The sequence below is a fragment of the Natrix helvetica genome, assembly GCF_964273705.1.
Source record: "Natrix helvetica genome assembly, chromosome: 8".
Lineage (NCBI taxonomy): Eukaryota > Metazoa > Chordata > Lepidosauria > Squamata > Natricidae > Natrix > Natrix helvetica.
Window position 1 is genome coordinate 1,098,397 of NC_138559.1, and position 27,633 is coordinate 1,126,029.

Below are 27,633 nucleotides of genomic sequence, written 5' to 3' on the forward strand. Positions count from 1 at the left end.
AGACATGGCTCTGTCCTAGCTAATGGGAGCCTCATGTCTCCAATTAACGTTTGGATTCCATATGAAACTGACATTTAGTAGAACAACAAATGAAATTTCCTTCAACTGCTTTTCCTCAAATGTCAGGAAACATGTTTTATATGTGGCAGCTTTTCAGTTATATGTTTTTCTAACAGGCCCTTTCAAAGGAAGCCACTTCTTTCAAAAACTGCCATGTTGCTCTTTGCTCTCAGTCCCTGTGGGGTGTTGCAGCCCCATCAAGCCCAGGGCTCACTTGACTGGAGAGAAAGGATTGTCCGCCTTCATTGCTCCTTAGATTTGCCTGAGTCAGGTCAGAGCTGAAAAAAGAAACAATAAAACTGAGCAACACACACACACACACACACACACACAGAGTTTCGACACCCACCAATCAAAGTTGTAATAAACTAAGAGCCATGCTAGCAAGGAATCCCTGCCATGAGAATCTGCTGGGGGAAGAAAGAGGTGAAAATGCATGCCGGTCCTGAAGAAGGAGATGGAAAAATAAAGGGGAGGGCCTGGCTACATAAAACTGCTCTTAAGCCGGTTTCACCTGTACCTGTACATTTGTTTTTCCTTGCCTAGGTGTAAGACTTTTCTCTACGTTGAACTTCATTTTCTTAGGTAGGGCCCAGGGTTCAAGTCTCTCAAGATCCATCTGGATATTCAGCCTATCCCCTGGGGTGTAGGTGATTCCTGCCAGCTTAGTATCTTCTGCAAATTTGATAAGTTCTCCTTCTATTCCCCCATCTGTCACTTATGAAGATATTGGAGAGTCCTGGGCCAAAGACGAACCTGTTCCCAGCTGTGTTTCTGCAGACTCACTCAGCCCACCCAGGGGTTGACTGTTTCGGAATATAAAGAATGACTTAGCCAGCCATGGGGAGGGCAACTACAAACCCCTCCCTCTTTTTCCAAAGGGTGCCATAACATGAGCTTCCTCTCTTATCTGTGGAGGAAGAATAGTCATGAACGGAGGGCCAGGAATTGAAGTGCAAGAGGTCGAATCAAGAGCCTTTGGATAAAGATGAGGAGGAGCTGAGTTCTATCACTGTTGGGGATTTTGTCAATGCCAATAGGGTTCAAGTGATGGGATTCAGTGTGTTGGGATTCTACCCAAGGCCCCTGCGACTATTGGCACCACCTTTTGCCACAGTGGTTCTATTTCTATTTGTGGGCCTTTATATTTTGTTATCTTCTCCAGTTCTTTCCTTTCTATTCTGCTATCTCCAGGTACAACTCGGTGACCCCTGAGCTCCCTTTAGCTCCATCCCATTAGCTGTCTGGAAAGGTGGTTTTTCCAGCCATGTCAGGGACTGTACAATGATTGCATGATGTTAGGTCATTTTATTCCTCCTGCAACCTTTTTAATGTTTTGTTTTTATTCATGTTTTAGCGAATAGTTAGTGTTTAGTTAGTGTTTTGCATATTTTATGTTTTTTTCATGTGAACGTTTGGTTTAATAGCATGTTTTAGTATTTATATAGCATATGTAAGAATGCAAATTAAAAAAAACCCAGCCATGAGTATTAATCTTCCTTAGTGAAAACAGCTGAGTATGATTAAGAAAGCAATTAACACCCTACTAACAAAATGACAGTGGCCAAAGCTGTGGATTCCCTTGGGAACATGTGTGTGCTCAGCTGCTGACGACGGGGTGGGGTGGAGAGGATGTGCCCAATCACATCTGGGGGACTGTCTGGAGGAGAGTCTCAGCCTGGCAAGGGATGGGGCTTGCCTTCTTCAGTCAAATGTGAAACTGAGCCTGAATGATAGACTCATATGGCTGGTAGGGTACTTGGAGATCTTCTAGTCCAACCCCTTGTCTCCCTTCTGCTTGCGGACAAGGAACGGGAAATAATTCAGTTGGTTCATTTCAGCTTCCAGCTGCTAAGCCCTGAAATCCTATAGGATCTCTGCAGCTGTGCCTGCCCTGTGGAATAGCATCTTTCCCTTCTCCACCTTGATTTTTGGAAGGAAGGAAGGAAGGAAGGAAGGAAGGAAGGAAGGAAGGAAGGAAGGAAGGAAGGAAGGAAGGAAGGCATCATGTACATGCTGTACAAAGCCTGGCCAGTTTAGGGGCATTGAATTGAAATGAATTGAATTAAATTCCAATAATATTTCAACTTTTTCAGGTGAGACGTTGCTTGGAAAGACCTTTACTTTTAGAAGCTAATTATCATCAATATACTGATATTCAACTATATATCTATATATCTCTGGCAAGCTTGTGGTTGGGCCTCTGTCTGCAGAGCATGGCTAGGAGAGAACAGCTGATGCTAACCCAGCTCCACTGGACACCCACAGGTTCAGTGAGGGTGGGGGGAACCGCAGTCAGCTCCACAATGCAGCCTCTTGGGACCCAGGCCTTCTCCCCAGAGGAGCGTTCTCCCAGGGGTCTGCAGAGTTGCCACCCTGAGGATGTTCCGAAAGTCTCTGGAAATTTGGCTGTGTTCAGGCCTGAGGGGAGGGTGGATGCTGGGCTCCTGGCAGAGGTTTTTTTTGTGACGTTGTGATTTTTCCCTCGGAAAGACTTCCTTTTCATTTTGTTGTTCTTACTGTCAACATATGAGTCCTCTGGAGTTGGGCAGCCCTTTACATTTAATAAAGACATATAGAACGGAATCTTAGAATTTGAGAGAAGTTCATGTTTATTGCCTTTTAAAGTGGTGGATTGTTTTAATATTAGAGCCGTTCACTATTTTAATGTTTGTGTTCTATATTTTTTGCTTTCATCTATCATTTTTTGTTGAGCTGCTCAAAGTCGCTGGGGCCGTGGGCAGCATTTAAATATTCTGTTTGTAAAATATTGCAAAGGAATAATATCCAGTCAAACTCTGAGCTGTATATGCAGAAGTGCTGCGTCAGGTTAGTTGCTGCTGGCTGGTTTAGAAGTGAGAAGGACTTTCAGGAGCCTGATGTTTGCTGACTTTATCCTGGGGCTGCTTAGGCAGAGAGGGGTAGATAGAGACCTATATTCTCCTGTTCCAGATGGGAGCTTAAGTGTACCTGTACACACATAACAACCTTCATTCCTTTACTGCTTAAACCCAGGGCTTTTTTTAATCTTTACATTTATTCTTTAACTATACGGAGGTTGAAATTTATACTTCTCCTTTACTGATTGACACAAGAGCCCTCTTCCGAATTTGAGGGGCTGCCACAAAGAAGAGGGACCCAACCAAAGCGCCCGAAAGCAGGACAAGAAGCGACGGAGAGAAGCCAATCCAGGGGAGAAGCAGCCTGGAACTACGGGGGACTTCCCTGAGAGGGAGAACAATTCACCCAGAGCTTCCCTCCAGAAGTTGCGGGGTCTCGATCCCTGGAGGTTTCCAAGAAGAGAGAAGGCAGCCATTTGTGGGAATTGGGTGGGGTCTCCTGCTTGAGCAGAGGGCTGGACTAGAGGACCTTCGAAGTCCCTTCTAGCCCTCGGAGTCTAGGATTCAAACCCCCCTCCCAACTCCTGCCTCCTAGACGGCAGCTCGCACCGGGCGGCGGGGAGATCTGCCCCTGGCCAGCCTTGAGTCGCGGGGAGGAGGAGAAGGCGGGCGGGGAACGGAGCGTCCTGCTTTTCTCCGGAGGCGCTCAGGGATTCCGCCACTCGCGCGACCCCCCCCCCCCACCGCCCAGTCAGGCCCAGGGCAGCCCCCCCCACCTCAGAGCGGGGAGAGGCGTGGCTCTCGCCGCCCCCGCCCGCCGCCCCGGGAGCGCGAGCCTTGGCGGCAGAGGGCGCAGGGAGCGGGCGGCCTTGGAGGGCGCGCACCCCCCTCCGGTCTCGCTCCTCCCTCGAGGAGGGCCGCCTCTCCCCCCCCCCGCCACAAAAGGGCCGCCCCGCCCGTCCTGTCGAGGGGCCGAGCCGGAGCCCCGCAGGATCGCCCGGGGGCTGCCAGGCTGTCCCGCCCTTCCCGCCGCTCTTCGGGACGGTCGTCGGGCGCCTCTTCGCCGGAGCCGCCCGTCCGTCAGTCCGCCCCCTTCGCTGCGATGCTGCCCGGGCAGCCCTGGAGGGCGCCGCCTCCGCCTGGCAGCGGCTGAGCGAGACCGAGGCTCCTCCGACGCCCCGCCGAGAGACCCTCCGCCATGGCCCGCGCCGGCCTCCTCCGCCTCCTCCTGGTCCTGGGTGAGCGGCCGGACGGACCGGCAGGGGGTCCTGCGGGAGGGGGGGCGCCTTGGAGCGCCCAGCCGAAACTTTCCTGGGAGTGGGGGGGGGAGCAGCTGGCGGCTTTGGGCCGAGCGGAGGAGGGTCGCGCCAAGGACCCCCGAGGGAGGCTCGTCCTGCGGCGGCTCCCTCTGGCAGGGCGGGCGGGGGGCTGGCGAGGCGGGGTCGCGGGACCAGCCTTCCACTTTCCCCTCCCCGAAGGGAAGGCAAGGAAGGAAGGAAGGAGGAGGGGAGGGAAAAGCCCCGGCCGGCAGCCCCCAAGAGCCCCGGGCTCAGATCGACCGCCTTGCAGGAAGGGTCCCGAGGTGCCATTCCGGCTTTCAGCGCTGAGCGAGACCCGGCCAGGGGCGGCAGGCTGGACCGCCAGGGGATCCGAGGCTGAATCCCGGAGGGAGGCGAAGGAACTCCCTGTGACGGGGTGTCCAAGGTGGGGGTGTTGCGGAGGGTAGGTAAGGGGGATGCAGCTTCCCGCTCGGGTTCAGCAGGGAAATGGGGGGATGCTCTTGGGCCCCTCTTCAGCCCTCCCTGGCCGAGGAGACCTCCCATGCCCAGCTGCCTGGCCCCCTTCTCTGACTGGGAGGTGGTGGTGGAGGGCCCAGGGCAGAATCTGCCTGTGCAGTTTCAGATATGGAAGTTTGTGCTCCAGTCTAATCCCCCGGGGGCTTCTCTGCTTGGGGAGCAGGTGGGCACTAGACGTCTCAGAAGGGGGCAGCCCTGCGCCTAGCTCCCCCACCCCCACCCCGCATCAGCAGCTTTGCTACCTGGCATGGCTGGGCTGGGCAGGGAGTTTTTGCTGGGAGCCAAGTCAGAGCAGCCCTTGGCTTTGGGGCAGGAGGGGTCAGCCCGGAGAGATGGGTGTTGCCCTTGGAGGAGAAGGGGGAGGCAGACTTGGCCAGGCCTGCTGGAGCCTCTGAGCAGCCCCTGAGCTGGGAATGCTGAGGCATTAGAGGCCCTGTGGAGGGACTTTGCGTCTCCCCCTGCTTTGGGTGTGCAAGTGCAACAGAGTCACCCAAGTGTCTTTCAGCCACCCTGGTGCTGAAGCAGGAGGTCATTTGTCTGGAAATGTTGCCGCATCCTTCCGGCCCCCCAAAGCCCTTGGGGGGTCTGGAAAAGGGGGGAGCAGCTCCCTTGGACCCCCTCCCCTTTTGTGGGGTCCTTTTGTGTAGGAAACCCACAAGTGCTCTAAGGACACTAAATGGCTCCGGCCATTTGGACCTCAGAGCTGCATGGCGGCTACAAGTCGCCTCTCTGGCCATCGGCTGCAGCAGGAGAGCAGAAAGGCCGTTCCTGGTAGGACGTGTCCCCGTCTTCTGCTCTCCATTCTCTCTGCAGGGCTCTCGTTCAGGAAGGGAGGTTTGCTCCTGCTCAGCTGCCGTGGTTGCCGTAGGAAAGATTTGGGATTGCTCCGTAAGGCTCCCTCCGCGGGTTCTTCTCCCTCTGTCTTTTGCACTGGGCTGCTGCCTCCAGCTCCGGCCCCGTGTTGTAAAAGAGACACTGGGAGGCCAGAGATCATCTGAGGAAGGAAACCCAGGAGGCTAAAAGGCTTCGAAGGGAAACTGAGGGGTAGAACATGGGAGCTCCTGGGGGAAAGAAGTTGAGGCAGCTCTCTTCAAGCACCTGGAAACCTGGTCCTTTAGAAGGGGAGAGCGTTTTTCAAATTGGCTCCAGGAGGGAAAGTGTAGGATTTAATGTATGGGCAAGAGGTCTCTGCGGGACATCAGGCAAATATCGGAAGGGGAGGAGGAGGCGGTGTTGGGGGGGCTTTCCTTTGGTGGTAAAGAGCAACGGGCCCTGGGTTCCTGCTCTGGGCAAGGATTGGGACAGTCGACCCATCCTAGCTTGTGGGGAATGGTGCTGCAGTTGGGGGATTTTTTCAGGGGTTTTTGTGTTTTCAGTGGCGCTGGGATCTTCTTCTGCCACAGCCAAAGGTCCATCAAGCGCTCGCAGTCCTTCTGCCCTCCCACTTGTGGGGCTGGGAAGACTCTGTCCCCAGGAAGCATCCCGTGGCACCTGCGCCTTGGCTGCCTGATTGCCTCTTGCTCCCCCTGGCTGGCCTCAAGAACCCCCACACACACTGGGTTGCCACTTTGGCCCCCTTGGGGTCCCCCCCTCAGATTGGCCCTTGGAGGTGGCCTTCGGGGTGGCGCTTCCAGGCTCTACGCCCCAGCCAGAGTGGCTCCGTGGGCAGCTTTGGGACTCGCCCTCTGAAGGAGACCGGATCTCGTGGCTTCCGCCTGGGAGGCGGCGGCCAAGGGGCTGGTTTGGGCCACGCACCATTGTGGTCCTGAGGACAGGTACTCACAAGCATTTTTGAAATGAATAATTTCACAATTATTACTGGGGGCTTGGCCAGAGAATTCAATCTGCCCCAGATGCCACCCGGAGAGGAAGCTGCACCTCTTGAGGCCATCGCAGTGTGCTCTCGGCTGCCAGCCTTCCTGATGCCCACGGAGCAGCCTGGCTGGGAGGGTTGGGCCGGGAGCCCCCTCTCCAACCACCTGCTGGGGCTGCCTGCTTGCGCCAGGGCGGGCCATTCTCAAGGCTGCCAAGAAGGAGCCGTTTTCTGGCTGACTGCAGCAGCCCCAGCCTGGGAAGGCGGCCAAAGAGGCTGGAGGAAGGCAGGGGAAAGCTGTTTCCCCAGGATGAGGATGGGCCTTCTGGGTGGGGTGGGGGGCCCTTAGCTGCTCCAGGAGCCCCTGGGCCAAAGGGAAGAGGTTGAGGTGAACTTGGTGGAAGGAGGGAGGGGCCCGGAGGAGTCCTGATCTCCCCCTTCCTGCCAGGCTCTGGACCAGGGTCAGAGGGAGGGTCCTGGAGCGTGTTGGATGCTGGGGGAGGAGGGGAGGGGATGGGCCCAGCTCCCCGGATCCTGACCTGCTGATTCTCTGTCTCCAGGCCGAGTGCTCCAGACATGGGCTGAGCTGCCCCCGCCAGCCACCCTGGGTGGGCACGGTGGGCAGAGCCCCATGGACTGTACCCGCGCCAACGAGCTTTGTGCTGCTGAGCCCGGCTGCAGCTCGAGTTTCCGCACTCTGCGGCAGTGCCTGGCTGGCCGAGACCAGAACACCCTGCTGGGCAACAAGGAGTGCCGGCTGGCCCTGGAGGTGCTGCAGGCAAGCGCTCTTCACGGCTGCCACTGCAGGCGCAGGATGAAGAAGGAGCTGTCCTGCCTGCAGATCTACTGGAGCCTCCACCTGGGCTTGGCCGGGGGTGAGCCCAGCGCTGGGGTCTCCTGGGGGCTGGCGGTGGGGGAGGGGGAAACACAGCATGTGAGCTATGCAGACCCCCAAACCGGTGGAGGGGGGCCTTTGCCCCAGTTGTGAGCTGGAGGATGCGCCCTGCAGTTGTGGAATGGCCATGACGCGAAGACAAGGCCAGATCTGGGGCTGGTGCCACTGCTGAGCTGGGAGGAGGCCCATCCAGGCCTGCCAGCACTTCCCCTCCTGCCAGCCATGCCCTCTGGGCCCTCCTGCCCAGGTGGTGCCCGCGGCTCCTTCCTCCCTGCTGCTTGATGGAGTCAAGGCAGGTCTGAAGAGGGGGGAGCACCTAGGTGGGGGCTTCTTTCTGATGGGGAAATGCAGGTTTTGAGACTCCAAGTGGCCATCCAGGCAAGGCCCCGCCCACGGCTCCTAAAGCTCCTGGGGCTACAGCCCCAGCCCCACAGCCCTGGCCTCAGTGGGCAGTGCAGCTGAAGGAACAGGGAGCTCCCCACTTCAGAGAAGCCCCTCCCTACCTGCCCACTGGCCTCCTGCATTTACTCCAGGTGTTAATTTTTCCCTTCTCTGCCTCCAGGAGAAGAATTTTACGAAGCTTCTCCCTACGAGCCCATCCGCTCTCCTCTCTCGGATGCCTCTCGACTTGCTTCCATTGTCTCAGGTACTTCAGAAAAAGAACGGTGCTTCCTCACCCGCTGGTTTCTCCCCCCCTCCAATTCATACCACCGCAGAACCCTAAAAGACTAGGTGCCCCCCGTGTCCTCTGAACGCTTCATTCAGTGATAGGAGGCCTCATTCAAGGAGAAACCTGTGACACCCCCACCCCCAGCATCGCCTCTGATTTTATTGCATCTGCTGGCAGCTGTCCCGCAGTCCTGTTCAGTGGTGGGATTCACATTTTTTTACTACCAGTTCTGTGGGCGTGGCTCGGTGGGCATGGCAGGGGAAGGGTACTGAAAAATCCCCATTTCCTCCCAGTCAGCTGGGACTCGGGAGGCAGAGAACAGATGGAGGCAGGGCCAGTCAGAAGTGGTATTTACCGGTTCTCCGAACTACTCAAACTTTCCTCTACCCATTCTCCAGAACTGGTCAGGACCTGCTGAATCCCCCCTCTGGTCCTGTTGAGGTGATCTGGTCTCTGTTAGATAGGGAAGATTAATCAGGTGGTCCGGTGGATAAAGTTGACTGGACAGAGAAGGCGGAGGTACCTGGGTTACAACCAGGTGGAGGGATCTGGCAGGAGTTTGAGCTTGTGACTGCTGAGGAAACCACCGTGCTGTCAACATGGCTGCCTGGAGCCCATCTGGGTTGTGAAAGCAGCCAGGGAAGGGACCTGCTTTGGTGGAGGGGGTCCCCAGCTTGGAAGAGGTAGTGGGGAGTCCCCTCCTCAAGGCCCGTTTTCAATAACCGTTCAGCAGTTTCCAACCTTCTCACTTCAGGGAAGGTTGTTCAGAGGGCCTCCAGTCTGCACTTGATGAGAACCCGGGAGAAAATGGATTAAGTGGATCCATTTGTGCCTCAGCCTGGGATTCAGTATTGAGACCGCTTTAGTTGGGCTTGACGAGGGCCTGTGGGGGAGCCTTATTCTGGGCTTCTTAATCTCTAGGACACTTTCAGTGCAGGGGTGAAATCCAGAAGGTTCTGGAGAATCGGTAGCAGAAATTTTGAGTAGTTCGGAGAACCGGCAGATGCCCCCTCTGGCTGGCCCCGCCCCATCGATTCTCCGCTTCCCGAGTCCCAGCTGATTGGGAGGAAATGGGGATTTCACAGGAACCTTCCCCTGCCCCGCCCACCAAGCCCCGCCCACAGAACCAGTAATTGAAAACATGGAATCCCACCACTGTTTCAATGCCATCAAGCACAGCATCCTTCTGAGCCAGCTCCATGGGTTGGGGGCTGCGGGCACCATTTTATGGCCTATCCTTTCTCGGGGGAGGGGGGATTCCAGTTGGTGTTGATTTGATTGGGAGATTGTTCTGAGCGGAAATGGCACCCGAGGTGAAGGCGGCTACAGTGTGGCTCAGTCTGATCCCAAAGCAGAATAGGTGGGGTGGGGAGGCTGCCATAACCGGGGCCCATTGCAGGGAGAGTTTTCGAACTGCTCTTACTTGGGTGTAAAGCTTTTATTTTGGAAAGGCTTAGAAGCCGGTAGTTGAAAGTTTAATAGGCACTTTTCCATCTTTGCGGGGCACTTTTATGTTTCATTGGCTTGAGACTTTTTATTGATTTATGTAACCCTTAGCATATTTTTTTTTGTTTTTAATTTTTTAATTTATTAAATTTATATGCTGTCACCTAGAAGGCGACTCTGCACTTTATCATATCAAGTTGCTTCATCGTTTTAAAAGTACATTATACAAGACTTAGTTCAACAGTGGGAGATAAATATTTTTAACAATTATTCACTGATTTTGAAGCACTCGATGGTGCTTCAGGTTGGAAGTGCTGCTGGTCGCCCTGAGGGCATCGATGGGAGTCACTGGGTGGCAATTCTATGGACAGGAGGACATCTGGCTTGAGGTTAGAAGACTGATCTGCAGAAGTCTGGTCCAAGAAATGCTAGGCTTAGATTCCAGTTGACAATAGATTTCTTTTTCCACTTTGAATTAAATCACCATCCTTAAGCTATTTAGCTGGTGGAAAATAGGACGGTTGCCACACTGAGCAGCCTTTAGCTCTTGGATTCTGGGCTTAACAATAACATGTTTTCAGGAAGGGGGGGGGCTGAGAATGGGGGGGCTCCTCTGGGGGGGGAACAATACTAAATGCTAACGGGGAGTGTCGATTTTCCAGCTTCATTGGGATGTAATGGATTAGCCAGGTTGGATGCAGAGGAGATGTGGAAAGCGAGTTATTTACATCTCAAAAACTCCCCCCCCCTCCTCCAGCAGTTGTCAGAGTGCTAAGTCTGACTCCAGGGCAGGTTAGAAATGCTGCTTGGTTTTCCCCCAATATTTGAAAGAGAATCTAAGAGACCCTTTGCTGACTGCTGGAAAGGGGAAGGAAGGCATGCATTGGTCTCGGCCCTGCCCTGGCGAGGCAGATGGCAAAGAAAGGAAAGAACCTCTTCTTTGTGTGGCATCAGGATGACTCATCCAACAAGGGAAAGCAGGAGACTCTAAGGCTGGGTGGGAAGAGGGACATGGCACAACAGGGGGAGGGTCTTCCTTGAGAGTTTTGGGGATGGGGGTTTCTTGCGCTTTCTTTTTTTAGCTTCTCTACATTTGCTAATCTGATAAGTTTCCTTTTTCATGGGAACATACCTGGAATTTTCCTTTAGGTTTTTTATTTTAATGCTAACTGGGTGCAGATTAGATGACATTCATCCTGAGAAGTCATGGGAGAGTCCTGGGATTCTGAAGAGGCTGGAATTGCACAAGATTACAACCGACTGTACCAAAGGATGCTAGACGTTTGTATGGTCCAAACATCAACAAAGATCACTGTAGAAAGATTCAGGAGAAGTTAATACTAGGATGATCCCAGGAGCCATTGAGGCCAAGAAGGTTTCAGTGCAGGGGATCCAAATTAGATCATCCTCAATAGGTCGTTGCCCAACTTCTGTATCAGGACATGCAGTGAAGGGAAGCCTACAATCTCTTGGAGACTATCAACTCTTACCATTCCTCTGATCTTACTGTTGGGAAGTAGTTCGGCTGGGAGGTGACTTCCTTCCTTCCTTCCTGTAGTTTATTCCGTGCCCTATTCTCTGAAGAAGAGGATTCTTGTTCAGGCCTTGGACTTCTATGTCGCCCCTTTTGGGGTATTTGAAGAACATTTCCAATTTTTTTTGCTCTCTCATCATAGGCCTTCAATTCTAGTCATCCTTCTTCCTTTTCTGAATTTGTTGCAGCTCATCTAAATCCTTTCGGAAGTCTTTTGCTTAGAAATGAACACAGTGTTCAGTGTGGTTTGAATAATGCAGAAAAAAGTGGAATGATTTCATAATTCCTATCGTTTGGAAATTATATTTCTGTTGGTGGAGGGCATGATAGTATTTTTAGTAACATGATCTCACTGCTGACCCACAATTAATTTTGCTGTATATTCTTGTTCACAAATATTATGACCGAATCCATTGTGTATCTAATTTGTTTTTCCTAAAGTGAAAATTTTTGCATTTCTTTTAACCTGTTACATTTTTTTCTTTTTTTTCTTTTTTTTTATTAAAAAGTTTTAATAAATTTTTACAAATATTTTCCCCTTCGCCTCCCCTCCCTCCACCCCTACCCTACCACTCCTCCAAGCCTCCCTCCCCCCAACTTCCCAAAGCAAATGCAGGGTATAAACCTTTAACAATCATACACTAACACAGGCTCACTAACTATAGCATCTTTGCTCCCTCTTGTACTTTAACTCCCCTTTTATTAAACCAAATTTAGATAACCTATAACATTCCTTATTCATTCCTAGACTAATTAAAGTTCCTTCGTCCAATGTTTACTTTAAATATAGTCAGTCCATCTTCTCCATTTCGACTTGTATTTCTCTTCTGAACAGTCTTTCCAATGTACTGAAATTTTTGCCATCTCTGCTAGATTTACTACCTTTACTAACATCCAATCTTGAGTGATAAGCAATTCTTTCTTATTCCCGCAATCTTGTTGCCATTATTAAGTTCAAAATCAATCTAGTCTCTATAAGTATACAGTCTGTAATTATACCTAGCAAAAACAACTGAGGAGTGAACTTCAAAAATGCTTTAGTTTCCTTACAAATCCACCATACATAATAATGCATAGCATCAACACAATCACATTTCCATTAAAATTATAAGTTGAGATACACACAAACTAACTTCTTAAGATCTAAAAACCACCTAAAAACATCTTATAAAGAGTCTCTATCAAATTTTATTCTTGCATAAATTATCATTTCTTACCCAAATCTTTTTCCGTATTCCCATCATTATTAAAAACTATTGTAAATTCTCCCATTTACCGTCTCTATCTATATTTTATGCCCTAATGTTCTTAATTATACTTATTATATAATCTCTTATCGTATTGTTGCTTATTTTGGCTTGACTATTCTGAAATAGTCTGAAATGTCTGGAATGGTATAGGTTTCCTGCCTAGGCAGGGGGTTGGACTAGAAGACCTCCAAGGTCCCTTCCAACTCTGCTATTGTATTTGTATTGTATTCTGTCTCCTACAGTCCGGTTTTGGAGAGATTGGACTATTTTTCCTTTTGTGTGAACGCAGATGCAAATAATGAGCTAAGCAGTTTGTTCTGACAGCTCATGGCATATATCTTAATAAATTGTGATATTTTTCACTTATGGTTTCTGGAATAATAATAAGTAATATAATTTCACAACTAATAATTGTAACTAATAAGAATTTCTTACTGTTCAAATTTTATTTTTAGACATTCTTGAATATTTTGATGTATTTCTTTCCAAATCATTTGAAGGTTTTTAAAAAAATAATCACCACATATAAATAGCTTTCCTTCTTTGTTATGGCATTTCCAAAATTTATTGCTATATGATTTGGTAATTATTGACAGAGTTATATCCCATCTGTTAATCATTTAATATCAATCTTATACTACAACTGTAACTTGTAGTAAATTCTATTGTGATGATTTCCTTGAAATTCTGCATGCACTTTATTATTACTCATTTTTTTATTTTTACTATTTCTGTGTCATATTTCAATGTGAGATCTAATTACCTATCTGTCTGTCTGGGTTCTGTATAAATGTTGCAAATTCAGTTCTCAAAGTTCCTCCTTTTTTTCTTGAGATCACTTCTTATTCTTGTAGCAAGACATTCACCGTGTTAGCTGAGCAGTTCTTGCTGAATATTTAGTCTTTTTAAAAGTCTGGATGCCCTGGCGTACGTGATTAAACTTTCTTATCATAGTTGTCCTTAGAGTAAAAGTCATTTGATGGCAAAGCTAATGCAGAAATTTCTGGACTTAGCCCTGTTTCTAAAAGATTCCACATTTTAATCCAGGTTTGTCTAATAATGTGTCCTTTCAAATTATTTTTTCTTTTGCTACTTTATACCAAAAATACTAAACTGACTCCTTTTATGATTTATATTCTGTTGTTTGGGGATTTTATCTATTCTCTTATCCAAGGCAAGCAGAATGATCAAGCAACTAGAGGTTAGAAAATGCAAGGTTGGTTTTTAAAAAAATCTCGCAACATTTTAAACCTTCCTCTCATTCCCCTCCCCCCCCCATTCCACATGAATTAGTTGCCTGCTTTTGCCAATCCTGCCATGTTTTGTCTGAAATTGGAATTGGTGCCCTTTGGCATGCAAAGTTCATCTAGGGCAGTGGTGGGCAACCTTTTTTTTCAACTGAGCCAAATCTCGCCAAAACCACGATTGAAATTTACTTTGAGAGCCACATTTTTAAAACCGAAAATACATAGGATGGTACACTGTTTTTAGTTTCAATAAGTTTTTATTGAGAATATTCTGCATGCAAGTATCCACATAGGTCGGGAGGATACAAATAACACAACTAATAAAACAAAAACTTTAGAACGATATTATTTATCGATAACGTTAAATTCCATAAAATTTGCCTTACAATGTAGAGAAAATTACATCCTGACATTGACTGACAAAGTCACAACCACTAATGTGAACATTGGCCTTGCATTTCCTTGGATAGTTTGAGTAAGTCAGGTTTGTATGTTGTTGTTTTTAATTTCATCTCTCTCTCCCACTTTCTTTCTTTTTTTCTTTTTCTTTCTCTCTCTCTCTCTGGCTCTTTGTCTCTCTCTCCCTCCCTCCCCCATCTCTGTCACTCTGTGAGTGTGTGTGTGTCTGTCTGTCTCTCACTCACTCTCTGTGTGTGTGTGTCTGTCTCTGTCTCTCCCTCTGTCTCTCTCCCCTCCCTTCCTCTCTCTCTGTCACTCTGTGTATGTGGGTGTGTCTGTCTCTCACTCATTCACTTAATCACTCACTCTGTGTGTGTCTCTCTGTCTGTCTATCTTTCTCTCCCTCCCTCCCCCTCTCTGTCTCTCTCTGTCTGTGTGTGTGTGTCTGTCTGTCTGTCAGTCTCTCTCTGATTCCCTCCCTCACTCCCTCTCTCTGTTCCTCTCTCTGTCTGTCTTTCTCACTCACACACACACACACACACATACTGTGGTCACCTTGTTGAGTGTTCCAATCACATTTGAAACACTCAACAACTGGCCTGCATTTATGGTATTTTGCAGCATTCTGCAGTCATAGGACCAAAATTGGTTGTCACTCGCCCGGGCTTTTGCAGAAGCTTCCCTCCGAAGCCCGAGAGGAGGGAGGGGAGCGGGCACCCGGCACACAGAAGAGCCGCATTAAAGGGTGTAAAGAGCCGCATGTGGCTCCCGAGCCGCGGGTTGCCCACCACTGATCTAGGGGAATAGGATGCATTTATACTCTTGCAGTCCAAGGTAAAAGCTTCCTCTGGCCAGTCGTGTCTGACTCTGGACATGCTTCTCACCTCTGTTTCTTGGCCAAGGGAGGCAGCGTTGTCCGAAGACATTTCCCACAGTCAGGTACCCAGCCTGGGTAAACCCCAAAGTGCACAGAATGCTGTCACCTTCCCAATGAAGTGGTACCTATTTATCTACTCAAATTTGCATGCTTTTGAACTGCGAGGTGGGCAGAAGCTGGTGTGAGGAACTGGAGCTCACCCCATCGCATGGCACTTGGGTCTTGAACCAGGGCTGCTAGGTGTCCAACTGACAAGCTCACATATCAAGATATTTTTAATTTCCCCCCGTAATTCATTGTCATTGTTATGAATTGTATAGGAAGCAATAGAGTCCGGTCTCTGGATGGCCTGATCCGGGCAGGATCACCTTCATTTAGGGGGACTCAACGTCCTCCCTGCCCCGCAAACCCGCTGTTAGCTAGAGAAGGGCTGTCCAGGTGCCTGGCCCAGTTCATCCCCTCTGCCCTCCGTGACTCTCCTCCTTCCCCAGCAGGGACAGACTCCGCGGCCGCCTCCAGGAGCAACCCCTGCCTGGACGCGGCCAAAGCCTGCAACCTGAACAACAACTGCAAGAAGCTGCGCTCGGCCTACATCTCCACCTGCAACAAAGAGGTCTCGGCCACCGAACTCTGCAGCCGGCGGAAGTGCCGCAACGCCCTGCGCCATTTCTTTGACCGGGTGCCCAGCGCATACAGCTACCGGCTGCTCTTCTGCCCCTGCAAGAACCAGGCCTGTGCAGAGCGCCGCCGGCAAACCATCGTCCCCGACTGCTCCTACCAGGAGAGGGAGAAGCCCAACTGCCTGGCTCTACGGAGCCAGTGCCGAGCGGAGCCGTTATGCCGGTAAGGCCTGCTGACTTCTGGGAAGGGGGGGGGATGCAGGCAGGGCACTCTTATAGGGGGCTATGGCAGGTTGAGGCATTTGCTGTGAGGGACCCTCCCCTTACGCTCCTTCCCCGAACATGAGAAACTGACCTCTCAGCCCACCCAGGCAGAGGATGCTCTGGTTGAGGGTTGCCTCTTGGCTTTGGAAGGGCCACAACAGGCCCCCCTAGTTGGTTGTCCAGGAGAGAATTGTTTGGCCGCCTGCTAGGAATCGGGTGGGGTGGGGAGCAACTGCTTTGATCTCCTGTTTATGGTGATTTATTAATTACTTATTAATTATTCAGGTTCTCTACGGCTTTCCTGTTAAAAGATGAAAGCTTAATGCCAACTCCTCATCTTGCAATCAGCATGGCTGTGAAATAAACAAATGTAATTTTAGGTTGCATTTTAAAAGTTTAGTTTCCAAATGGCCTTAAATTAGCACTTTTATTGTGCTCCGATCAGGCCACAACCCCCCTGCCCTTTCTGGGTATCTTCCTGAGGCGGGATTGGGCCAGTGGCCCCCTAGCTTGGCACCCAGAGCAACTGAAGATTGTAGGAGGTTTTGGAAAGTCTCCAGCTGCCCCCTATAGGTGGCTATCCTGGCAGCTGCCTCTGAGGCAGGAGCTTGAACCCCCATCAAGACTGGGGTTGCCTCGGCCCAGTCCTCCCCAGAGGGGCCTTGTCTTCCTTTAGACATGGCTGGCTTGATGACTAACTTTGCCTTGTGTCAAAATGTTCCTTGTGTCATCCTGGATCTGCCCACTTTCCTTACCACCTGTGATCGCACTGCTTCACTCTAAGCTAGAGAGCCCTGTATGTGTCACAGGAAGTGGCTCGATTGCCCCACAGGTTGCGTTGCTTCCTTGCATCTTGTAAAATTCCCCTTCTCAGCATTATGCTCAGAGCCCGATAGAGGGATGAACCCTGCCTGGGAAATGGGTTGGTCCCAGTGGTGTATGAACCCTTAAACAGACTAAGCTGAGGGCGCCAGGCCCAAAGGGGGCACCACAAAGTTGAGAAAGAAAAAAAAACCAATGAAAGTTTGTACAGGATGTGTAAAAGAAGGGGGCACCAAGATTTGTCAGTGCTCAGGGCACCAGGGAGCTTTCATCCACCACTGGTTGGTCCAGAAGAGGGCTGAGCATTTGCTCCACTGATTTCACACTTTAGGAAATCCCACATTCCATGACTCTCCATCTGGGGGGACCCAAAAGCGATCAATCCCACATAGGGCAGAGAGGGGCAGATTTTGGACTGGGTCCCTCAAACAAGACTTGATGAGATTGGTGGCTCAGATCATGCTTAAATCTGAAAGCAGCTGCTCACAGGCCTGGGGAATGTGGGGCTTTCTCACTCTGCAGGTTTGCTATGTGGCATCAGGAAGTTTGGGTGCGTCATTTAGGGTTTGTCATATGGCTGAGGCTCTGCTTGGGTTTGGCCTTCACTACTCCTGATGTAAAATGCCCCTCCTGGGGGCTCAGCCAGGAGGAGATGGCCAGGGACTCCTCCAACCGCCACTCTTGAGGGAAATCCAGATCTCCTCCCTTGGTCTTCAGTTGAGCAGGAACCGCTCTTGGGACTTGGGAAGCAGCGTGCCAGTCTCGTGAACTGGCTCCTCCGGGGAGATGCCTCTGAAGGTCTGCCTCGTGGGGGAGGGACAATGCCTGTGGCCCCCAAGGAGGCTTCCTTCCTTAGGTAGGGCTCACCTGCTGGATCAGCTGTCTTGCTGTTGCTGTTTCTTGCTTTCTGGAACTCTGGGTGGGGCCCCCTCTAAATCAATCAAGACATGGATTCTCTCTGCGGAGAGCCTGGGCAGGGCTGCGGGGGGGGGGGGGGGGGGCTGGATGGAGTCAAGTTTGAGTAATTTGCTGGCTGCTAATTCCATACAGTCCAGAGATACTACCTAATAAAATCAACGACCAGATTTAGCAATAATGATCGAATTATCCCTTCCAAATTTGATATATCAAAGCAATCGTCAGAATGCCTCAGTGTATCTTTTTCCCCCCCAACAAAGATAAAAAAGTAACAAATCACAGCAGTGCCAATCAGGCAGGAATTTTCAAATTTGGGGAGGCCAGGAACCAGCCAAGCTCCAAGCAGGACTTATCTTCCTTGTCCCATCAAGAATAAAATGAGATTTATTCAGTCAATGACCACTGAAAGTTAAAAGAAGTGAAGCAAATAGATAGACTAATATACTAATAAGCAGCAAAATAAATCACATAGTAATATAGTGTTTGCCCATTTTTAATCCCAGAGCAGGCACTGAAGAACACTTAGCCTGCATGAAATTCCCCCCAATCACCCTGTGACTTATTTTCTCAGGCTCTCAGTCGCCCTTCTGGGCTTTTCCTTCCTTGGTTGCAAGAGCTGATGGCCTCTCCCTCCACGTTCTGCTTAGATTCTGCAGCCCAGGCAAGGTTGCATCCCCATCTTAGCCAGATGTGGGGTGATGAGAGAGAGAGAGAGACACAGAGAGAGAGAGAGACACAGAGAGAGAGAGAGAGAGTGTTCCTGCAGATGAAGCTTTGCAAACTTGTGCTCTTCACATGAGGAACAGAACAGCTGAGAGTCTGAGGCAAACCAGGGGGTTGAAGTCTTCAAAGGACAAGAGTATTTCGTCAGAGGAAAATGTTTCCTTTTGAAATGGTGCCCTTCTTGAGGGGCTTCCCTGCATCTCTTTCTATTCGTGTCTTTTTCAGATTAGATCATGAAATGAATGCAGTCCAAGTTCCCCTTCACAACTAACCCTAACTTCCCCTCTCCCCTTCGGCCCTGCTGGCCTCCACCCCGTCTTCTGGAGCGCTTGGCAGCCCCCTTTAAAAGCCTCGCTCCCCCCTTTGCTCTGCCCCACCCTGCCCCCTCCACAACTCCCAGAGAGCTGCAGAGGGCGATGTGCCTGGCAGCCAAAGGTTTGCCTTGGTGGGGCCCAGTGGAAAAGCAGCACGTGGCTTGGATGGGATGAAAGGAAGAGCGCCAGCCCTGGGGGGGGGTCATTGCAGCTGGAAGGTCCGTGAGACTCACCCCCCCCAATCACTGCTGTGGAGGTGGGGAAGCGGAGACTGCTGATATTTAGCTACCTGCCTGCCAGATGAATTGAATGGAGAGGTGTCCTGCATGGGATGCTATAATTGGTAACAGGGGATTCCTCGCTCCATCTGGAATCTTGTTGATTTATTCCAGACATCCTTCAGTTTGTGATGGTTTTAAGCAAATAATCATTTATAATTTAATCCATCTTCCTCTTGGAAACGTGGCAAAATGCCCTCTTTTGGAACTCAGGCATGAGGGCAGGTAATTCTAAGTGGGACTTATCTGGAGTTGTCCAAAGTGAGAACTTGACCCATTTTTTTTGTAACAATCCAGGATTTTTGGGGTGGGTGATGTTGAATTTCCTGTGCTGCTGCCTCACACAATCCAGGCTCCCTTGTAACCCCAAAAATGCCTTCTGGGGGCTCCCAACGCCACTTAGAGGCAGCCTTGGTGGCATTCCAGAAGCGGATTTCATTCCCACCCCCAGAATTTTGGTGGAAGATCAATTCCTTTGGACCAAGGGAGGCGCAAATATTGCCAGGCAGGCAGTGGGCAACCTCCGTTGTCTGTTTTCGTCTATTGTGCATTTGTGGATCCTCCTGGTGAGTTGGTCTAGGCAGTGGGGTAGAGGTGGCATCTATGGTTATTTATTAGGCCTCGCACTGCCTCCCAGGTCTCAGCTGGGGCTTCAAATGGGTGGCAGGCCAGGTGCCCCTTCCTCGCTTGGCTCCGTGGGGCTTTTCTCCCCAGGTTTCCCCCCACAAAGACACTCTAGATTTATATGTAGCTGTATGAAATATACATGCACCGATGCTTACATACAGCTTATATAAAAATAATGACTAGAACTTAAATTCCACTTCAATCAAGCTAATAAACGTTCCATCCACCTTGGCCTAAAACCAACCCAGGTTCTCAAGGTCTTTTGCGTCTCAGCTTAGAGACTTGCAAACCAGCCGCTCTGGCTCTTTCTTTGGCAAAACTCCCCAGCCCTCCTTCTTCTCCCCTGCCAGGGGCTACTCCTCCAGTGCCCGAGGGAAGGCCCAGCCCGTAGGACGGCTGGTTATTGTGTCCATATTCTGATAAATTTGCTGAACGTCACTGTCACTCCTCCAGGTAGGCGGCCGCTGTCTTGGAAGGAAAATTAGGTCGGGTTTGAGCTGCATTTGAACGAAGGCAGGTAGTTACTTGAAGCAGAGGAGAAGTTTGTTTCCCAGAGCATCAGCCGAATGGAGGTGGCCACCCTCCAAGCTCTCTCCATCTCTAGAGACTCCTTGCCTTGGTTGCCAAATGCTTCCTTTAAGCATCCTAAGAAGATGCATTCAATTACAGAAAGGACTCCTTGCGGTTCAATTACCCTGCAGAGTTGGGGTTGAGCAAGGAGTTTGCACGCTTTCAAACTGCTAGGTTGGCAGGAGCTGCTGTGGTGAGAACGAGAGCTCCCTCCGTTGCATGGAGCTTGGGTCTTGAACCTGGGCTGCCAACAGTCCAGCCAGAAGTCCAGCCTCTTCTTAACCACTGGCTGCAAGAGTTCTATATGCGCAAAGCATTTCTATTCTCTATTTCTTTCTCTGTATTTTTCATTTCTTTTTTACTTTTCACTTTCAAAAAGTAGATTAATTTTTTTTAAATAAAAAAGACATGGGGAACAAGGAAAGAGAAATGGGCAGGAAAAGGACTCCCAAGTCGAGCCCTGGTGGAGTCCTGGGCTCGGTCTAACCTCGACTATTGCAAAGCCATGTTGGACGATGGAGCAAAAGCAGCCCCTGAGAGGCCCAGGAGGACAGTTGCTTGTATCTTGGGATGACTTGGTCATCCGCTTCCACTCTGAAACTGTCACTTGAGCCGCTTTTCCCCAAAAAGGGAAGCTTGGAGATGACAAAGAGGACGGAAGAAGGGGCTTCTTGAGTGGGGCCACACATTCGTTCCTTTGAGGCAGGCAAAACCATCTGGTCACTCAAAAAATGAATTCAACACCATTTGGGCTCAACCCTCAGCTGGGAGATTTTAACTACCTGGGAAGGATGTAAATCTAAAGGCAGGTAGACAGATTAATAGCTCTGGGGATCCAGTCCACTTTCCTAGGAGTTATAAGGTCAGACATTCTCCCGAGATAACAGAATGTTCTAAGTGTCTTTTCTGATGTTTCATTTCCTGGAGCTCCTCGGAAAAATGAAGGAGCCCTTGCGATCTACAGAAGAACAATCTCAGTTCCCCCTCCCAGGTGGAAAGAAGGAAATCAGGTTTTAAGTGTAATGAAGCAGGTGGGGATTTTCCAAGACCCCCAACCTCTTCCCAACAGGCGGATGCTGTCAGTGCCCCCCCCCCCTTTGGCCATTCTCACGGGCTCTTCTTCTGTAAACAGGTCAAGACTGGCAGATTTCCACACCAATTGCCAAGCCTTCCTCACCAGCTGCTCCAGGGACAGCTACCAGGCGTGCCTGGACTCCTACACTGGCCTGATAGGTGAGTCTCACAGACCAGGAGAGGGTCAAGTAAGGACGTTGCTCCTGTGCCCATACTTGGATCCAGCCAGTCTGGACCATTGGCATCCCATCACCAATCTCCCCCTTGAAGGGAAGGTTTCTGAGAAGACAGTCAGCCTCCACCTTCAGGGGGGCCTGGAGTAGCCGGAGTCCGACTGAGACACAATGCTGAGACATCTCTGGTTTCGCATGTCAGTGAGTCCTTCCTGGCCCTCCGATCTCTTGGAGGCCTTCAGAAACATCCCTTCTGGAATCCTTGGGCCATTGTGGAGGGCTGGGAGTGGGAGGGCTGTTTGCAGTGGTTCTCCTCCCTCTGGGGATACTTCCATTGGGGGTCCGGTGTCCCCTCTGTGATGGAGGAGTCTGGAACAAAGCAAGGGGCTCTTTCTTCTCCCCCCATTGCTGGCCAGAGTCTCTCGGAGCCCCCCACTTTTCTGTCTTCTCTTGCTGGCCGAGTCTTCCAAGGCCTCTTGGGTGCAGAAGGTCCAAGTGGGGCTCAGCCCCTCTTAACTTTCTGCAGATATTTCCTGATTCACTTCCGTGATGAACATGTCCAGCTTAAATGTCCTGCCTGGGTCCCTTTTATTTCCCCTTCCTTCTCCTCCTCCTCTTCACTGCAGTCTTTCACCAGCACAGAAAGATATAAACAGAGAACGAAGAACCAGCAATACTGGAGTATGAATTAAGAGCTAGGCATTAAAATAAATTACGTGAACATTGGAATCATATATGATGTCTGCTATAATGCCGCCTACCTCTAAAATAAGATTTTTGTTCCACACTAAAAATAAAGATGTTGGTAATATAAATGTGTGGGTGTAGCCTTTAGCCACTTATTATTTAATGTAAGAAGGAGCAGGAGAAGAATAGGAAATACGATAAAACTGCTTATGGCTTATCTTTCATTAACTATTTTAACTAAAAGTGAATTTAGCAACAGGGGTTATTTCGGAATTTTCAGCAGAGTTTCCAAATCTTTGGGCTTCACCTGGGGGGCAGTGAAGAGAGAGGGTGAAATGGCAAAAGGAGGGTGCCAAAGACTTGGGGGGGAGGGGGGAGTTGGGTGCAGAGCCCCTCCCTGTGCAGGGGACCCTCTTGGGCGCCCTGGAGACCCTCATTCCTTCTTTGCGACAGGTTTGGACCTGACCCCCAACTACGTGGATGCAAGCTTTAGCAACCCAGTGCTCTCCTTGTGGTGCTCCTGCCAAGGGAGTGGCAACATGGAGGAGGAATGTGAGAAATTCCTGAAGGACTTCACCCAAAACGCTTGTCTCCGTAAGCCTCCTGGGGATTCCGGGGCCCACCCAAAGCAAGGCTTCCTCCGGGCCCTTCTCTGCTGGGAGAGGGGAGGGGGCCTCCATCCTTTGAGCCATGCCTGGCCTTCCTGTGGGTCAGCCGAGTTTCCTTGGCTTCCGGAGGAATATTCCCCCCCCCCCGTCCCATCTGGCCAGGGTGTGTCTGTGTGGGGTTGGTGGAGCAGAGGGAGGAGGGGTCCAGCCTGTTCTTCTGCCTTGATCCCGGTTTTAAGGCCCCTCCCGAGGCTTTCATGAGGGGGGCCAGTTTTATCTCAACCCTTCTGCCCTTTCCGGGCCTGGGTCTCAATCAAAGCCCTTTCGTTTTTTCACCCTAAAACCCCTCTCTGCAAACCTTGAACGCAGAGAGCCCGTTTGGTGCTGCCTGGTGAAGGCAGCAGGCTAGAGATGGTGAGTTCTGATCCCGCCTTGGGCAGAAGCCAGTTCTGGGGGATCCTGGGCCAGACACTTCCTCTCAGTCCTGGGGAGGAGGCAATGGCCAAGCCCTCGAGGAAACTGCACTCATTGTCATCACAGAATTACAGGGCTGGAAGGGACCTTGGAGGTCTTCTAGTCCAACCCCCTGCTCAAGCAGGAGACCCTATGCCCTTTCAGGCGAATGGCTGTCCCATCTTTTCTGGAGGGCCTCCAGTGACGGAGCAGCCACAGCTCTGGGAGGCCAACTCTTCTACTCTTCCTCCTGCTTGGGCCCCTGCTTGTCCACTGGGCTCGTCCAGGCTCTGAGGATCAGACGTGAAGAAAACGGGAGGTTGCCCTAAGCGAAGCCAGCTCTGGGAGGGCCAAAATTCTCAGAGTAAATGGCCTGAGTTTGCACAGCTGATTAACACACACACACACACACACAGAAACACACACCCTTCTCTGTGCCCTAATGAAATCAATGGCACGAAGGAGCCTTTCTGTTGCAGGAAGCAGAGAAGAGGGGGGGCAGAGCTGGGATCGCCTTGCCATGAGAGGAAGGGGGGGGGAGGGGGTCTCGGAGCCATTAATGCAGCCTTTGCCGGCGGCCGTGATCTTCAGTGCGCATTCCTGTCCCCTCAAAGCAGGCAGGTGCTTGGCTGCAGTAGGAGCCCTGGGGAGCTCAGCGTGACCCTGCTGCCGGAGTGAGGGGGACAGCCTGATTCTCCCCCCTTGCAGACGGCCAGTCTTGCCAGTGCTTTGCAAGAGAAGGCTGGGGGAGCTGCTTCCGCTTGTATAAAAATGAGCTGACAAGCCAGAAGAGCCTGGGCACATTATGGTCCCGAGGCTGGCACCAGTTCCTGGGGTTGTGGGTGCCCTGCTTATTCCCAGCCACCCGTGGGCTTCTCTTCTTTGGGGGCCTTGGCAGATTCGTTGACCTGGCAAAACTGCTCTTCATGCCTGTGGAAGATGCACAACTCCGTTCCCCAGTGCCCACTGCAGGGCAGGAGGGCATGATCAGAGGATGGTGTGCCTGGGCCAGGGGTGGGCTTGAGCGCATTGGCAAGCAATGCTAGCGGTGGAAGAAACAAGGCTGGGTCCGGTTTGCCGAAGGGTGTGGGGGAGGCGCCTCAAAGAAGGCTTCTTTCATAGCTCTCTCTTTTCCCTCCTCCTCCTCCTCCTCCTCCTCCTCCTCTTCCTGCTCAGGAAATGCAATCCAGGCCTTTGGCAATGGCACTGACCTGACCTCCTCCCCCAAGGCCCTTCCGCAGCCGCTCCTCACCCTGCCTCCCTCCATGGGAAGAACTTCGTCTTTGCCATACAGTGTCAACGACAGCAGCCTTGTTGATAACACAAGCGTGAGCATCCCCTGCATCTCCACCCAGGTAAGACGCCGGGAGATCCCCCTGAGGTCTAGGCACTCATCCACGGGAGGCAGGGGGATCTTCACCCAGAGCAACCTGGGTGTGTAAGGCCAATTTCCATGGACATAAGCCTCATCCCGGGTGTCCATGATGAATTCATGGTGAAGATCTTGCTCAGAAGCAGATGAAGAATGGGAGGCTTTCTTCCTTTTGTGCCACAGGAACAGAAGCAGGAGGATGAGTGAGATCTCCTTCACTGACTCTGCTACTATTTAAACAAGCAGCTAAACGCAGGTCTTCTTCTGTCTCCACAGGAGAGTGTCTCCACAGGAGAGTCCAAAGAGCAGGGCCTTTGCTTCTCAGAGGTAAGTGAAACTGATGCCAGATCCCTAGAACATCTTGACTAGCATCCTTGAGACTCCCAAATGCTGTGGAAAAGAGAGGCACAATTGAAAGCGGATCTTGCCTGATCGTCCACTGTCAGAGGTGGCCGCATCACAAGCACGCCAGATACCACAGTTGTGTTCTTCTGCTGGTTGCATTGGAGACAGCCTTAGACACAGTTGGAAGAAACGTCCTTCTGGGTTTAAGTTCCAAGTGGGGGGAAAAGACACTGGGAACAGGGAGGCTGCTTGGAAAGATGGTTTAATGGTGGACAGGACCAGGTGGCTTGAGCTCCTGAAGAGAAAAGGGGGATCAGATGCTTCCAGATGTTGGGTGAAAAAGAAAAAAGAGACAGGGATGCTGAAAGTCCCTGGTTTTATGTCCTCTCTGGCCTTTGATCTTGAGCTTGCATTCTGATTGGTTGTCAGGCTCCCATGGGGCCATACAGGGGCAACTCTCTAGGCTGTGTTATGAGTCCAGGTTTGGTTGAGCATTTCCTCTTCCCATGTGCCCTGTGGTGGGATGGGTAAAGGGCTAATGCTATCATGCCTTCATCCCATCACCCTGGATGACTGTACACCGCCCCGAGTCCTGCTTAGGAAAGGGTGCGGTTTATAAATAAAAGTTTGATTGATTGATTGATTGGAGCTGAATGGGGGAGATCTTTGTTATGTAGAATAGACTGACTCAGGCCTTTTAATGGCCCATTGACAAAGGTGGGGGGCTATTGAGAGTGAGCCTGTTTCCTGCCTAAAACCTGTTTCTCCATTTCCACATCCAGGGAAATATAATATTCTGCCTTTTCAATATTTCCCAGGATATTTCATTTTTCTAGGAGAGGAGTGGATTTTAACTTCCTTCAACACCCTCCATCCAGGGTCTTCTGATTGGTAGATTCTGACTAGTAGAAACTGGTTCTGCTCCTTTGTTTCCGGGGGGTCTTTTAGCAGGTGACCCTGACAGAAATTAAACCTGGCTCCAGGTAGAAGAAAGCCTCTGCATGCATCTTGAGTGTCTGGAACCTGCAAGGCCAACCCGTCTCCCTGAGTTGTTGTTGTGGGAAAGTAGGAGAAGGAAGGAGCCTTAGTGTCAGGTGCAAAAGACGGAGTCTGAACTGGAAGGTTCAATTCAACCGATTTATTGCTAAAAGCCCCTGCAGAGGGATCTTCTCAGGAGTCAGCAAATGGTCAGAGTCCGAGAAGGGTCCAGGGCATTTAAGGGGGGTTGGGCCTAGTTTGCTTCTGGCTATGTAGGGATTCTCGGCTGATTCCCCCTTGTTACTCCACCCTCAGTCCTGCCATTCCTTCTGCAATTAGATGCATTTACACACCTTGAGTTATTTATACAAATAATGATGGCAATAATGCATAAATAAATAAATGGTCTTTCCTAAAAGGTAGGAGAATGGCAGAGCAGAGGATGCTCTGTGAATTCATGGTGCAGGATCGTTTCCCCCTCCCTCCCATGCCAGGATTGCAGATAAAAGCACAAATGCCAATCCATCCTCTGAAGGGCACAGCCTCCATGGCTGGAAGGAAGCTGGTCCTGGGGCTGAAGCTCGTTTTCTTTTATCTTGCAGAGGTCCCTGACCACAGCGCTCATGCTGGAGCAGCAGAGGACTTTAGTGGACCCCAAAGGATCAGGCAACCAACTTTCCTCCACGGGAACTGTCTCTGCTCTCCTCCTCTTCCTTGTGAACATGGCCATGTAGGAGGAGCCTGGAAACCTGCCGTGAGATGGGATGGAGAGGGCCGTGCAAACCCCCCTCCGCCTGCAGGCCATCCAGGACTCTCCCTCGGCCGCTGCCTTCTGCAGAGCTGCTGCCAAGGAGACACATCGGCTCTTGTGGGGGCTTCTGCAAGGCCGTCTTCATGGTGTAGGACTTGTCAGGACGGGGCCCTGAGTAAAGGCCTCTGGACTGGGAATGCAGGCTCCCTCCTTCCCAAGGATCCCAAACACAGGCTGGATTTCCACCGGTTTACCACCAGTGTTTAAAAGGGATCCAAGGTGTTCAGCTGAACAATTCAGTGGAGCTGGAGGCCTTGTGGAGAGGCTTTGCTTTTACTCCACAGGGCAAAGGGGCAGCTATTCCCCACCCCCAGGTCACCACCCAGATCGTTTGGGCTGCTTGAAAAAGTTCCAAAACAGGCCTGGTTTCCATTCAGCTCAGAGGATCCTCAGAACTTCATCTTAGGAAAATGGGAAGTGGGTGAGATGCTCCTAAAGCTGGTAGTAGCCTCCCAGAGGCCGAAGCCTTGAAAGGATGGGACTGGCTGGCTGGAGTGGGTGCAGAGCTGGGCCTCATGGAACAAGGCATACGGTGGTCCAGAGGTCTGGTGGAGTTTCTTGCCCCCCTGATTCTTCTGATTCTCCATCCCCCCATCCTCTTTTCTAGGTTTTTAATCTCCGGTTAAATGATCCCCGTCTCTGTTGAAAGATTGCCCTGGAATAGTGTCCTTTGGGACAACTGTCCTGCCATCTCGGGTGGAAACCTCCGGAGAGGACAGCCAGGATCCCACCCTACGTATCTATCGTTGTTTTCTCCTGCTTCCTTTCATGCTGTTGTTTTTCCAAAAAAATAGGAACAAAAGAGGAAATATGAATATGATAAAGTTTAGTTTTCTAAAGCTTAACTAGAGCAGCGAGCCCTGAGCATCCCTGTGGCCCAGGGGTGAAATTCAACATTTTTACTACTGGTTCTGTGGGCGTGGCTTGGTGGGCGTGAAGGGGAAGGATACTGCAAAATCCCCCATTCCCTCCCGATCAGCTGGGACTCGGGAGGCAGAGAATAGAGGGGGGGCAGCCAGAAGTGGCATTTGCCGGTTCTCTGAACTACTCAAAATTTCCCCTACCGGGTCTCCAGAACCTGTCAGAACCTGCTAGATTTCACCTCTGCTTTGGCCACTGAAGGATCGGACCACAAGAGATATCTCAATAAACGCTTCTTGAGAAAGCAA

At 50.8% G+C, this 27,633-nt stretch overlaps 1 protein-coding gene across 1 annotated transcript; it reads left to right on the top strand.

The window, feature by feature from the left end:
* Positions 1-3,764: 3,764 nt before the first annotated feature.
* GFRA2 (GDNF family receptor alpha 2) lies at positions 3,765-27,633 on the top strand. The gene is made up of 9 exons (XM_081961393.1): positions 3,765-4,138; positions 7,070-7,384; positions 7,967-8,050; positions 15,319-15,670; positions 21,096-21,196; positions 22,351-22,491; positions 24,135-24,313; positions 24,607-24,657; positions 26,256-27,633. Exons 1-9 carry the CDS (start codon positions 4,099-4,101, stop codon positions 26,385-26,387), a joined length of 1,395 nt encoding a protein of 464 aa, XP_081817519.1. The 5' UTR covers positions 3,765-4,098; the 3' UTR covers positions 26,388-27,633.

Coding starts and splice junctions, on each gene's coding strand:
- GFRA2 (XM_081961393.1), top strand. CDS start 4,099: ATGGCCCGCGCCGGCCTCCTCCGCCTCCTCCTGGTCCTGG. Junction 4,139..7,069: donor CCGCCTCCTCCTGGTCCTGG/GTGAGCGGCCGG, acceptor CTCTGTCTCCAG/GCCGAGTGCTCCAGACATGG. Junction 22,492..24,134: donor CACCCAAAACGCTTGTCTCC/GTAAGCCTCCTG, acceptor CTTCCTGCTCAG/GAAATGCAATCCAGGCCTTT.